The sequence below is a fragment of the Aphanomyces astaci genome, assembly GCF_000520075.1.
Source record: "Aphanomyces astaci strain APO3 unplaced genomic scaffold supercont1.23, whole genome shotgun sequence".
Lineage (NCBI taxonomy): Eukaryota > Oomycota > Saprolegniomycetes > Saprolegniales > Verrucalvaceae > Aphanomyces > Aphanomyces astaci.
In genome coordinates, this window is record NW_009798286.1 from 88,241 (window position 1) to 102,016 (window position 13,776).

Genomic DNA, 13,776 nt, shown 5'->3' on the forward strand with positions numbered 1-13,776 from the left:
GGAACAACAACGTCGTGGTCTCCTGAGGGTGGTTCACTTTTCTTACGGATTATATCGGGCCATTGTTTGGTTTATACCGACCCGACGTCGATGGCGGCTACGACTGGTTGTGGTGGTGGTCGGGTTTCATGGTCGGAAACAAAATCACTTCCTAAAACAAACGAAGCATTGAATACATGCATCATTGTATGTGAACATTCGTACTCGAATATGCGGCACGCCGGCCAAGAGCATCACGAGTCTGTCGATGCCAATGCCAAACCCACCCGTAGGAGGCAAACCATACTCTAAAGCTGTACAAAACGCTTCGTCTTTTACATGCGCTTCCTGATCTCCGAGGTCGCGATCCTATATTGTGAATAAAATATCTCCAATCCTTGAATGGGTAGTTTTTGATATATATATATATATAGTCGTACCGCCCCCTGCGCCTGAAACCGGAGTCGCTGCTCGTCCGGGTCGTTCAGTTCCGTGTACGCATTGCACAGTTCTTTGCCCGCCACAAACAATTCAAAGCGTTCCGTGAGTTCGGCCTATCAAGAATAGAAATATCAAATATCATCACGAGTGTTTGAGTTTACTACTCGTAGGAATATATTATATATGTAATGTAATATATAATGTATAATAAATAAATAAATATATATATATATATATAATGTATAATGTATAATGTATAATGTATAATATATATATATGTATAATATATATAAAATGTATAATATATATAAAATGTATAATATATAATGTATAATTTATATAAAATGTATAATATATAATATATATATCATGTATAATATATATATATTATATATATCGACAAAGCATAACATGCGCAAGATAAAAAACAGATCAGAGAAATAAACGACAACGCACGTACATTGTGTCGATGGGCTTTGGCGAGTGGACTCAGCACGACCGGGTGGTCGATCAAAAACGTCGGGCTCGTGCACTGAGGCTCAAGAAAGTGCCCTACGAGGCAGTCCAGAATGCGCGGCGCAGTGTGCGGGGCGGGGCACGGCACGTCGTGGCGATGGCAGATGTCCAGCAGTTTTGCAATCAGATCTAGCCCACACATATGAATGTGTTGACAATGGAACCAATATATATATATATATATATGTTAATACCTGGGTCAAGCATAGACGGCAACTTGTCGTTGATTGCGGCTTCGATGCCAGGGACGATGGAAATGCGCTTGAACGGAGGTGTAAAGTCGATAGCTCCGTGTTCCGACGATTCGACAACGTACGAGTTCTTGAGCGACTTGACCAAACGTAAGCACAGGTTAAGAAACCATAAATATATATATATATAATATATATATATATGAAAAGGATATCTGACAACATGTCTTCGGCAGTGGCCATCAAGTCGTTGTAGTCGGCGTACGCTTGGTAAAATTCGCACATGGTAAACTCGGGGTTGTGGGATTGGTCGACACCTTTAGCAACTTGCTTAGCAACCATCATCACAATATCATGTATTGCACCACCTTCGTTGCGAAAGACTTTGCCGATTTCAAATACGCGGTCCATGCCGCCAATCACGAGTTGCTACGGCAACTCTTACTGGACCATCTATCGAGTATGTAGTCTACCTTCAAGTACAGTTCAGGGGCGATGCGTAGGTACAACTTGGTGTTTAACGCACGCGACTCGGTCGTGAACGGCTTGGCGGCAGCCCCGCCCGCCGACGTGCATAGAATAGGCGTCTCCACTTCGATAAAGTCCAAATCTTCCAAGTACCGCCGAATGTGTCGAATGACCTAACGACAAAATACGAATTATAAATGAAAAATCGATCCAAAGATAAATGAAAACACGATATAAATGAAGAAAAACGACCTTGGCGCGTGTGGCAAAGATATCTCGCACGCCGCGATTCGTGAGCAAATCCAAATACTTTTGCCGAAATCGAATGTCCTACGTTTCCGACAAAGTTGGTGAGCAACGATCTAGTAGTACTAGTAGTAGTCGTAGTTGTAGTAGTAGTCGTAGTCGTAGTAGTAGTAGGGGCGTTTACGGGCTCTTTGATGCCGTATTTGGAGTTGGGAATGGGCAGCACGCATGGAGACAGCACGGAAATGCCGCGCGGAATGATACTGAGCTCGCCTTTTCCCGACTTTCCGGGAAACCCGTGAATGCCTACAGTGGATAGACATATCTACTCTTCAATCCAAGCATGATGACGAGGGAAGATACCGATGATATCGCCGCGGCGAAGCGACTCATGGACGTGCTCGAATTCAGTGTCGTTATTGGCGACATCGTCGCCTTGGAAGTACTTCTTCTCCGCGAGGACTTGGACGTCGTGGCCGTCGTTCGAAATGTCCAAGAACACGAGCTTCTTGCTCGCCGAACGGATGGACGTGATTCGTCCTACGTAGTCTCCCATGAGATTATGCTCGTGTGGGTATGCCATGCACCTGCTAGCGACACTGGGTCGTCCGTCTCGCGTGCCTTGGCCGGCAACCCGTCATACTTGGCGTTGAAATCCTTGACGGTCATCGTCACTGGAAAGTGATTCGGGTACCGGACGTAGTTGGAGATGCGATCGAAGCGCTCATGGCCTTGTTCATTGTCTTGGGGCGCGTCGTCGGTATGCAGCAGCTTGCGCAAGTCCTGTTGTCCACAGAGCAACCCCATCCTCGCGGGCTTGGCTTGCTTCCACACTCGCTGCAGCATCATTATCTTCCACCCAATTCACGATATTGAAGCCACCATGTCATCTATTTCGACCAACACCACAACAAGGTGCGATATTTTGTCTATTAATAGTACTACTAGTACTACGCTACTACAGTGTACTACTGTACTGTGATACTATTAATTCTAATACAGTAGTAGGACATTTAATACTATTACTTCGAAGTATTTAATAATAAGAACACTATTAATACAAGCATTAGCAACTACTATTAATACGTAGTAGTAGTATAAAGTACTACAGTAGTAATAAGTTCACGTAATCGAAATGGTATCCGGAGTCCGGATAATCTAGCCAATCAGCAAAGACTTATTCCACTTGGAAAAATCATTATTGACACTTTGGACCAAGATGCGAACGTTTGACGTTGTGATCTTCGGTGCCTCTGGGTACACAGGGGAGCACATCGCTGTGGAGTGGGCAAGAGTGTATGGAAGCACGACTCGATGGGCATTAGCTGGTCGCAGCAAGAAGAAGCTTGAAGGTAGGCAGCAGCACTTCCGAAGGTGGCGTTTACCCTTTCATGACCACCACTACCACCACATTAGCGACAAGGGCTATGATACTGGACAAGGTGCGAGGTGTGCACGACGTCCCCATTGTGCTTGCCGACGCGCTCGACGAGCTCGCGTTGACAGCGATGTGTCAATCCACAACCCTTGTGATCAATTGCACCGGTCCGTTTCGACTGTTTGGGGAGCCGGTCGTTCGATGCTGCGTGGCGGCGGGCACGCATTACGTGGACATAAGTGGCGAGCCGCAATTCATTGAAACGATGATGCTGCGGTACAACGAGGACGCTAGGAAGAACGCGTGCGTCGTCGTGAGTGCATGTGGCTTTGACAGCGTGCCATCCGACCTGGGCACCGTGTTCACCGCGCAGCAGTTTCCCAAAGGTGGCGCGTGCAGCAGCATCGAAGCGTTCATTTCGACAGATGGGAAGCGAGCCCATGCGACCACATACGAGTGCATCGTGCTTGGGTTGGCCGCCGCGGACGAGTTGAAGACGCTTCGCGGCAACGTTGCCCCGGTACACCTTCAAGGTTGGTTGGTTGATGACTCTAACACTGTAACTTCGCCCTAGATTCCATACGTGGGACCTAAATTGACCCTTCGAAACGTGGGCTACGACCGCCGCGTCCAGAAATATGTGGTGAAATTCCCAGGTGCCGACGCGTCCATCGTCCGCAACAGCCAGCGCTACCTCGTCTCGACCAAGGACGGCGCCATTCCTAGTCGTTTTGCCATTTACGCAACGTTTGAAAGCGTCTGGACGTTGGTGTACCTCGTCGTTGGCGGGCTGTTTCTCATTTCTCTTGGGTCGTTCAAAGCTGGTCGGGCGCTGCTGATCCAATACCCTCAAGTGTTTACGTTTGGGTTCTTTAACCACGCTGGGCCGACGGAAGAGGAGCTGGCTACGACCAGCTTTACCTTTCAGTTTTATGCCAAGGGGTACACGAACATCCAGAGTGCCGGGACTGCCAGCCCCGACTGGCAAGTCGTGACCACAGTCCACGGGCCCGAGCCAGGGTACATCGCGACATCTCGCATGGTCACGCGGTGCGCCAAGGTGCTCTTGGACGGACATGTGGTGCCTCGTGGGGTGTTGACGACGGCGTCCGCGTTTGGCGACACGCCGCTCATCTCGGAATTGCAACAAGCTGGTATTACGTTTACAGTAGACTCGTGTGGCCCTGTGCAGCCGGAGTCGTTCTAGTCGTTCTACTGTTTATCGTACGGACCAGTACCCACGATTTTGCCTTATCGAGTTGTACCCAAATTGCTGTATGGTGGTGTCTAATATAGTACATTCTTTTTTCCTTAATATTGTGGATTCGGTACAAATTTCCAGACCCACATCGAATTCGGACGGTATTGGCCAATCCAATTTTGAGTGGATTTGATTGGCTCTTAATTCAATACTACTTGAAGTACGTACAAACTAGTATTGATACGTAGTACAAGTAGTACTTCGACGTATTGATTAGTCAAACCGCACGAATTTTGGAATTTTTTAGCGAATTCACAATAGTACCTCCATTATATTGGTCAAAATTCTCTTATTATTTCGTTCTAGCCAATCAATAAAGTCAAAGAGTCGAAATGGCCAATCCAAACCGATTTGAAATTAGAGCACGGTACTGTTGCATGCATTGTTTTCCTGACATGTTTTTGGGGGGACAGATCCAAAAGATATACTAGTAGTACACGGTAGTTACTTTTCGAGCGGCGTGTGGTTGACTAATAGGTGGTTGTGCACGCCCAGACTCATGCACTTGAGAAACACCGTTTGAATCGCCGTGCACAGCTGCGGGTCCCCACTGACCATCTGGTCGAGCGATGCGCGCGTGAGTTCAAACACGACAGACGGCGCCGTGGCCTGACACGTGAACGACCGGTCTTGCTCGAGGTAAAAGTCCACTTCGCCTACGAGGGACCCTTCGCTGACCTTAATAATGCGGTTGGGGCTGCTGCTGGTCGCGGTCTCCTTGTAAATCTCCAGCTCGCCGCTCTCGACCACAAACAGACTGCTCGTCGCGTCGTTCTGGGAGAACACACGTTCGCCAGTCGCCAGCGTTTGCTTTGTAAAGTACCGCTCAATGTTTTGCGAGGGCAGGAAAATCGACGACTCGGCGGCACTTGACCACGACTCCAGCGCGCTGGTCAGAACGCTGGTAAGGGTTGACACTGTCGCAAAGGAATCGGGTTGCTTCTTGGCTTTGGGAAACAGATCTTTGGCCTGCAGCGCTGTGGACGGCGTGGGCGGCGGGCGTTCGTTGAGGAGCATGTTCTCGCAGAATTCCAGCCCCGCGTCCACCGACTTGAAGATGGTCACGCCGTCGGCATCGCCGCCGCCCAACACTTCGTTCTTTTCCAGCTGACGCTCCAAGTTGGACGCCATGCGCGAAAAGATCAACGAAATGTGGTGCCGCGCCAAAATCGTTTTCATCGCTTGAAAGCAACTGCGGGATGCCGTCGCGTCGATCCCCGTCACGTGCTCAAAGTCGAGCAGCAAATACTGCGTCGGACGGGTTCCCGGCTACACATCCATACATTATGAGTAGTCGATCGATAAAGATAGGCTCGCATATCAATATATTCGCCATCCATTCATTCCGCTGTAATATAATATATAGTCGAATCGATTCAAAGCCACCAGAAGAATCAAATGTGTTGGAGAATGAATGAAAGAACAGTCTAAGCCAATCAAATCACGTTCTGTCGAATTTCTGCCAATCTAAAGTAATTACTAGTTGGGCAAAACCTGATATATGCTAAACATTGTATAGTTTAGTTTGAACAAGCTTAAATAGGGTGAATATCGATTCGATTGGCTAATTGATTCAAAAAGTCCAAATTTAGGTAAAAAGCACAATACATATATATTCATTCATCAACACATTACAGCGAGGGTGATACTTTGTTTGAAAGGGAATTGCATGAATTTTCGCAAAAGATTGGTTTATAATCAGCGCTTAAAGCAATTGTAAGCCAATGCAATGTCATAAATGTTCGATATTGATAGAAATTGAAGAATTACAGCCAATGCAATGCAAATGTCGCCAGGAACTTGAAACATGCGAATTTTGAGTACTCTGGGAAGGACGAAGTAGTATCTTTACCTCGAGAATGGATTTGCGGCAGGTAGAGGATGGCGTCGACGCATGCAGTTCGTCGAGTTCCTTGAGCGTGCAAATGTATCGGTTCGGGTCTTCGTCTACAAAGGACGATTCGACGCGCGCAGTGGCCTTCAACAGCGGCGTCGACTCTTTCAACGACGTCTTGACATGCGATTTAGATGCGTCGACGTAAATGTTGTGCTTGATGTGCTCCACAAGGCGGATGCTCGAGCCAAAGAAGAAGTACCCGTGCAGCTCGAGCGCCACAATCTGACTCTGGTGTTTGGTCAAGTATTGACGGTCTTGGTAATTGCGTTGCACGCGACTGCGGCTAAACATCTACAACAACAACAATATCAGTCATATGTTGAACAAGGGGTCTTATCGATTCAAAACTCGAGTTATGACTCTGCAGAATATATACTCGACAGAGTGAATGTCATGCAGAACCTCCTAAGCCAATCAAAGCGCACGTCCTGTCGACTTTCAGCCAATCCAAACTTGCGATTCGGCCCAGTCCCTCCGCATTGGGTAAAACCACATGTATATTATTGTCAAGTCGATATATTCGAAATTCGAGTGATGTGTCCAATCGAATGAACAGACGAATCAAATCGGCAGACAATCGATGATCGACCAATCAAAACACAGACTAATAATCAAGTAGTAGCCAATCCAATCAATCCACTTTTCAACCAAGTCAACCACGAATTAGTGTGTGACTTAAACTAATGTGTATACTGGACCATTTTTACATACAAAAGTCAGTACATAGAATGGATCGATAGATTTGGCAAAGAATCAGCACAAAAGTCAGCCAAACTTTGGGTAAAAGGACAATCCATACTAATCCTTGTACAGTATACTGTGTACAAGCTTAGAATTGGATCAAATAATGGATCGAATCCTGTTTGGCGAAATGACTCACAAGTCCAAATCTATATATTAGTATGGATTCTTGGATGTATGTATGTATGTGTACCTTGGCCACGGACACGCCTTCGGAATACGTAAACACAAAGTTGGTCATGGCACACACGAGCCCCCCGAGCATGCCGGACTCCAACCCCAGCAGATTGATCAAGACAAACGTCGCTACGACGATCAAGTACTCGCGGAAGCGGAGCTTGGAGTACGCGTGAAGGAGCCATTCCTACCAGACCATCATGATCATGTGTGTGCAAGCCACGTTCTCAGGTGTGTTATCTGTACCATCATCAAGTCAATGGCAATCAACGACAGCAACGCACCAAAGAAGACTACGTCACCACAGCCCAATCAGAACATATATACATAATATATAGAGTCGTTTTGGATCGTACACTTTGGAATGTACGCTGTGAGGGCGACGGGGGACACAAAGATGACGAGTTCAGACACGAGGACGACGATTCCCGGGATGCGGCTGTTGGTGTTGGACTTGAGCGTGAAGATCGTTTGGGAAAATATATAAGATCCGGTGAACCCCCCCAGCATCCCCGACACGGCGTTGGACCAGCCGACTGTCTTGAGCTCGTGGTTGTAGTCGAGCTCGGAGCCCATGTTCATTTCAATGGCGGCCACGTCCAAGCTGGACGAGAACGCCACGACGAAGTACATACCCAACCACGTGAAGATTTGGTTGGGGATGACATGCCATTGCACGAGCGAAAAGTCAAACAGCTACAGACAAGCATGGTCATATGGTTGTGAGTTTATTCGAGTGACATGCAGAATCATGAATCGACGACACTACCAAATAGAGCACAGAAGAATCATCACTAGAACGATTATTTATCCAATCAGATTGCAGGAACCCATCATCAACGTGAAATTCGTGTATGACTGAAATTAGTGTGATCCTAATCACCACAACCTTTTTACATACACAATTCAGTACAAAGAAGAATCGATCGGTAGATTTGGCGATTCAGCACAAAAGTCCAATGTTTGGGGGGTAAAAAGGACAATACAAGACAACTACAAATACTACTACAGTGGATCCCTGGGTTTTGAAGCATGGGTGGAATATAGCTTTGTAGAGGTAAGTATACACAAAGGTTATTGGTTTTGGGAGAAGTTTGGCTAAAGGCTTTGAATTTCAAATTGTATCGATTTTCTTCAATCTCCTGTTAAGAATGAATATTTATAGAAGTTGCTCAGGATATTAATTTATACGAGCTGCAAAAACCGGGGATCCACTGTACTACTATTGTCAAGTCGATTTGAAATTGGAGTGGAGTGGTGCTCAATCGAATGAGCAGCACGAAATCGGCAGATAATCGATATACGGCCAATCAAAACCCATATCACTTATCAAGTAGCCAATCAAATCCACTATGCGACGAATGCAACCCGAATTAGTCTGTTCCTTCAATTCGTGTGACACTGGACGATGTTTACATACAAAAGTCAATACAAAGAATCGAGAATAGATTTGGTGAATCGGCATAAAAGACCACATTTCAAAAGAAAGATAATACTACGTTACGTACGTCAAACACTTGCAACGGGGACGACACCGCCGCGGGGGCAAAGCTCACCCATCCCGTACGCCGCACGTCGTCAAAGGAAAAGCCCGACACGAGCAAGAACGCGTAGAACGATAGCAGGAGCACAGTCAAGCACACGGGGAGGACGAGGAAGTGCTGCACCTTGGACGACAGGATAAACAGCACCAGACCACAGAGCACCCCCGGAAAGATATGCACGAGTGCATCGACGTTGCCCAATTTCCACCAGTCCGTGATGTTTTTGATTTCCACGCCAGCCATCAACCCCATACCCGCTTCCAAGCAGAAAAAACCAATGTATGAAAGGTACCCTACATATAAATATATATATTGTCAAGTCGATATATTCGAATCATTCGAGTGTTTGGGTGCTCAATCGAATGAGCAGAATCGGCAGACGATCGACCAATCAAAACCCAGAACACGAATCAAGTGGCCAATCAAAATCACGCTTCGATAATATAACATCGAATTAGTGTGTGACTGAAATTAGTGTGATACTGGACGATTGATCTTTACATAGAAAAGTTAGGACAAAGAATCGAACGATGATAGATTTGCCAAAGAATCAGCACAAAAGGCCAAATTTTGGGGCAAAGGACAATATACATGTCCATAAATAGTGTGACGAGTGTAGTGAAGAGCGACTGGGGTGTACCTCCGATCACTGGCATGGGTAGGTACTGCACCAAGCTGGCGAGTTTAAACTAACATGACGTGCGTCAAGAGTGTATACGAAAGAAGGATGCGACGGACGTACATGGCCAGTCAAGATCAACGCCAGCCCCATCAACATGGTGGCAGAACTTAGCGTGACCAGAGTCGTGGCGATGACAGCATTTGGAGGAAGGTCCTTGTCGGCCGTGAGAATGGTCACAATGGACGACGACATGGCGGACAAAAAGATCAACCCTACATTCGCATGACTGACTTCTGCTGGACATAGATGATGGCGATCATACCTGCGTCTTGAACTTGTCCGATCGCAAACGGAAGGGAGCTCTTGAGCGTGAATATCGTTTGATGCACGGCACAGGAAAAGCCCACGAGCTTGACCAACGCCGGCATGTACGGTTGAAAGAAGGGATCGCTGAAGATGATGGCCGTAAAGCTCTACAACGTAACGTCGATGCAATGACTCTTCTCGCGCGCTAAACTCGCATGTTGACGAAGAATAGGGGGAACTTACCATGAACACTGGAATCACCAAGATCGCATTGATCAGTCCATACATTACCGATTTGACGGCATTCTCACTCGCTGACGTTTCGACGGCGTCGACGGGATACACAGCCGACGATTCCACAGCGATCAAGCTATGCGAGCTGAAGCGGGTGGCCCTGGTGTGGTCGCGCGGCGTGTTGCACACACTCCCCATGCTGTTGGTCGCCATATTGCGTGCGCCTTTCTCCAATGCCAACGATAAATGGCGCTTTGGCGTGTGAACGTGTCCGGATACCGATCGTTTTTATGCTTGTGTCTACTACTAGTAGGCGCGTTTACTAATAGTATGTTAATGCATTAAACCTATATAGCGATGTTTAGTAGTACTATATCATCCGCTCAAGAATCGTCCGTTGATCAACCTGAGAGACAACACATGGAAGTACCGGTAAGTCATTGAGGCCATAGGCATCACGAACAAAGCAGCCACTTGCAAACCAGCTGCCAACCAGTAGCACAAAAACCCACGCCTTACTGGGTACGATCAGCTTTAGTACAGTATTACTGGTCGTATTTGTCGTACCTGTGCACCATATAGTCATTAAATTTGAACATTTGATTTAAATATTACACAGGCATACTTTATTTAAGCTCACTTTGACTTTTATCCTTATATTTGCGTTATGTATTTTTTTTCAGGGTGCAGATCAACAACAAATATGGTAGTACTGTTCAGTAGTTAGTACCCATGATTTTGGCTTTTCGAGTTGTACCCAAATTGCTGTATATGGTGTCAATAAAGTATCCATTTCAATCAGGTTTTACTGACATGTTCGGGGGTACAGATCAACAACAAATATGGTAGTAGTATTCCCGTCCAACTACTTACTGTATTTGTCCACTATCATTAAAAATTCCCATTTATAATTGATTTGAGGTAATTGATACATTGACCAATATAAAAGTTATAAACACGTGTTCTATATTTCGTGGTGGTGCAGCTCAACGACAAATGCGGTAGTATATATACTTCGACGTATTACACAGTGCCAAAACATAAAGTTGCCAAAGCCTCGAACGCAGCATGAACGGAGTATTCAACCCATGAAACACTGAATATTATCTATTCAACCCATGAAACACTGAATATTATCAGGCGCGTTTGGTTATTCACGCGACGCCATCACGCGCTCAATGTCTTCCACTGTGCGGGGCACGAGATGCGACATGTTTTCGACGCCGGTGGCGGTCACAATCACATCCGACTCGATGCGGACGCCTCCAAAGCCGCGGAAACGGCGCAGTACATCTAGGTTCACGTACTTGGCCGTGTCTGGGTTGGTCAGCAACTCTTCGAGTTGGGCTTCGATAAAGTAGCAACCCGGCTCGACGGTGATCACCATGTTCTTCTCCAACACGCGACCGCATCGGAGTTTGCGCAGTGTTCGCGTGTCCGTGCGCTTGACTCCTGGGAGGTACCCGCCGACATCGTGCACCTACCACAACTGTCAGTCTTCTATATATGAGAAATCCAATCATGGATCGTACATCGAGCCCCATAAAATGGCCCAGGCCATGGGGGTAAAAGAACGCGCTGATTTCCGCGTTCAAGAGTTCGTTCACGGTGCCGTTTTGAAAGAGTCCGCCGGCCAAGAGATGCTCGGTGAGGACCCGATGCGACAGCAAGTGGAGGTCTGTCGTGGCCACGCCCGGCTTGATCGCTTCGAGCACGGCGTCGTGCGACTTCAACACCCCTACCACACAATACATACCGTAAGGACCAATCACAATCCAAGGTGAATAAATAATAAATGAATAAATGAAAAATCATCCACGTACCGTTGTAGATGAACTTTTGGTCGTCCGAAAACACGCCGTTGACAGGGAACGAGATTGTTATGTCGGACGCGTAGCCATGGTACGACGCGCCCATGTCGTTGAGGAAGATGTCGCCGTCCGCGAGCACCTTGTCGTTGGGGGCGCCGGCATGGCCATAATGCAGCGCCGACGCGTTGTGTCCGCTGCCGCAGATGCACGTGTACGCGTGGAAGCGGGCGCCGCCCTTGCTGTAGCACGAGTGCAGGAACGTCGACTCGGCGTGGAACTCGACCATGCCGGGCACGATCGTCTTCATCACTTGCACGTGCGCCGCAGAACTCAGGCGGTTCACCCACCGCAGCAGATCGAGCTCCTTCTCGGACTTGATCACGCGGCACTCTACCAGTTCGTTGTGCAAAGCAGACTTGTCCACGGAGAACTTATCAATGCCATCGAACGTCGACGTCGTCTGCGTCGTGAGCCCACTGTCCAAGTTGACGCCGTGCAGGACGTACAACGTTTTCGCCCCGCGGGCTTCCAACACGGCGGCTAGCTCGTCGACATAGAATGCTTCGTCCACGTTGTAGTGCTCGCGGAACCACTCTAGCGGCTTGCGGTCGCCGCACCAGAGCGACCATTCAGCGGACAATCGGGGGACAAACAAGAACGACTTGCGCGTCGTCAGATCCAACACACCGGCGCAGTCGGGTTCTCTCACGCCGAACAAGTACTGAAACATGCTCTCTTGCTGAAACGGAACCGTTGTGTCCGTGTCGTATTCGCTCACCTCCGACCCGCCATGGAGGACAATGAACGACGACGGGGCGAGCGATGGCAAGGCAGTCATTCGGTCCAACAACTTGTCGCGATGCTCGCGATGCATGGAGTAGTCAATCTCGTACACTTCGTAGGCGAAGGTACCCGCCTTGTGCGTTCGGGGATTCGATGCAGCCATAGTCGTTGTTGGTGGCGGATGATGAAATGACGGAGTATGCTTATGTCAAAATAAGCAAGCGATTTCATAATATATTGCTACACTTTATAATACGAAGTATGTACGTCACATATACAAAGACCCAGTGAAACAATACTAGTTTTAATTTGCCGCGATTGGGAAGCTACTTGACAGTTTTGATTCGAATACAACCCTATCCCGCGATAACTTCAACGATTGGATATATATTGTAGGTTCGGTACGAATTTCTGGACCCGAATGAACCAATTGATTGGTTCATCTGAAATTCCTCATCACTGATTGGCTACATTTTCTATCTGTTATCCGTATCCTATCTAAAGTACTGTACTTGTTTCTGGTAGCCAATCAAATGTCGCAGTGAGGTGGGGCAGAATTAAGAAATTTGAAGGAATATGGGTCAACGCATAAAATAGGATTTGAGCATCCCCACTCCTGACGGAGGAATTTCCCCGGCAGCTCCAAAACTATCATCTAAAGACTACTATTAATACTGTAGTACAGATCGGCCAACCTCAAGAGGAGACGTTTTACTATTAAACGCTTCGGTTCTTTCAGTTAACTGTAAAGTCCAATACAGTACTATGGGGAATTTGAATAAATACGGATAATCGTCCGGATTGCTCGATAAATTAGTGGAGGTGAAAGAGCATAATCTGAGCATTCTCGTCGAATTTGCTGGTGAACCAGTGATCGAGTGATGTGCCGATTTATTTCATCCAATTAAATCGTTCTAGCTGTATTATTGGACAAAACACAACCTCTCATGCCAATAATCTTGTAACCTTCCAAGTACACGATGTTAAGGGTGCGTCTGGTATGGTGCACGTCATCTAAAAACATCCAACTGGCCAAATCGAAGAGTGGAGGTTTTATTATTTAACGTACAATTAATGTAGTTAAACCCAAAACCTAAATACGTTAAATTCCGATTTCATGCGTTTTATCACTGCAATGGGAGGTTAAAGGTCCCAACTACCTCCGGATATTATATACGGAT

The 13,776-nt window shown here is 47.0% G+C and overlaps 4 protein-coding genes across 5 annotated transcripts; 1 reads left to right on the top strand and 3 right to left on the bottom strand.

The window, feature by feature from the left end:
- Nucleotides 1-19: 19 nt before the first annotated feature.
- On the bottom strand, nt 20-2,719 carry H257_09426 (lysine-tRNA ligase). Its single transcript, XM_009835637.1, has 12 exons — nt 2,429-2,719; nt 2,205-2,381; nt 2,026-2,147; nt 1,848-1,925; nt 1,601-1,768; nt 1,496-1,556; nt 1,343-1,444; nt 1,131-1,277; nt 881-1,065; nt 420-533; nt 205-348; nt 20-151 (listed from the first exon to the last, which is right to left on the bottom strand). Exons 1-12 carry the CDS (start codon nt 2,688-2,690, stop codon nt 98-100), a joined length of 1,614 nt encoding a protein of 537 aa, XP_009833939.1. The 5' UTR covers nt 2,691-2,719; the 3' UTR covers nt 20-97.
- A 323-nt stretch (nt 2,720-3,042) lies between these two features.
- H257_09427 (hypothetical protein) lies at nt 3,043-4,515 on the top strand. Its single transcript, XM_009835638.1, has 3 exons — nt 3,043-3,193; nt 3,258-3,739; nt 3,794-4,515. Exons 1-3 carry the CDS (start codon nt 3,061-3,063, stop codon nt 4,424-4,426), a joined length of 1,248 nt encoding a protein of 415 aa, XP_009833940.1. The 5' UTR covers nt 3,043-3,060; the 3' UTR covers nt 4,427-4,515.
- A 238-nt stretch (nt 4,516-4,753) lies between these two features.
- On the bottom strand, nt 4,754-10,254 carry H257_09428. 2 transcript variants are annotated; one of them, XM_009835639.1, is made up of 10 exons: nt 10,011-10,254; nt 9,784-9,934; nt 9,582-9,733; nt 9,480-9,528; nt 8,804-9,132; nt 7,652-7,991; nt 7,542-7,588; nt 7,312-7,482; nt 6,333-6,668; nt 4,754-5,749 (listed from the first exon to the last, which is right to left on the bottom strand). In XM_009835639.1, exons 1-10 carry the CDS (start codon nt 10,212-10,214, stop codon nt 4,925-4,927), a joined length of 2,604 nt encoding a protein of 867 aa, XP_009833941.1. In that variant the 5' UTR covers nt 10,215-10,254; the 3' UTR covers nt 4,754-4,924. The 2 variants fall into 2 exon arrangements, with proteins under 2 accessions (XP_009833941.1, XP_009833942.1); XM_009835640.1 differs by lacking the exons at nt 9,480-9,528; nt 9,582-9,733; nt 9,784-9,934; nt 10,011-10,254 and having other exon boundaries at nt 8,804-9,191.
- An 825-nt stretch (nt 10,255-11,079) lies between these two features.
- Nucleotides 11,080-12,793, bottom strand: H257_09429 (hypothetical protein). Its single transcript, XM_009835641.1, has 3 exons — nt 11,825-12,793; nt 11,534-11,739; nt 11,080-11,481 (listed from the first exon to the last, which is right to left on the bottom strand). Exons 1-3 carry the CDS (start codon nt 12,756-12,758, stop codon nt 11,152-11,154), a joined length of 1,470 nt encoding a protein of 489 aa, XP_009833943.1. The 5' UTR covers nt 12,759-12,793; the 3' UTR covers nt 11,080-11,151.
- Between the last annotated feature and the right edge of the window lie 983 nt (nt 12,794-13,776).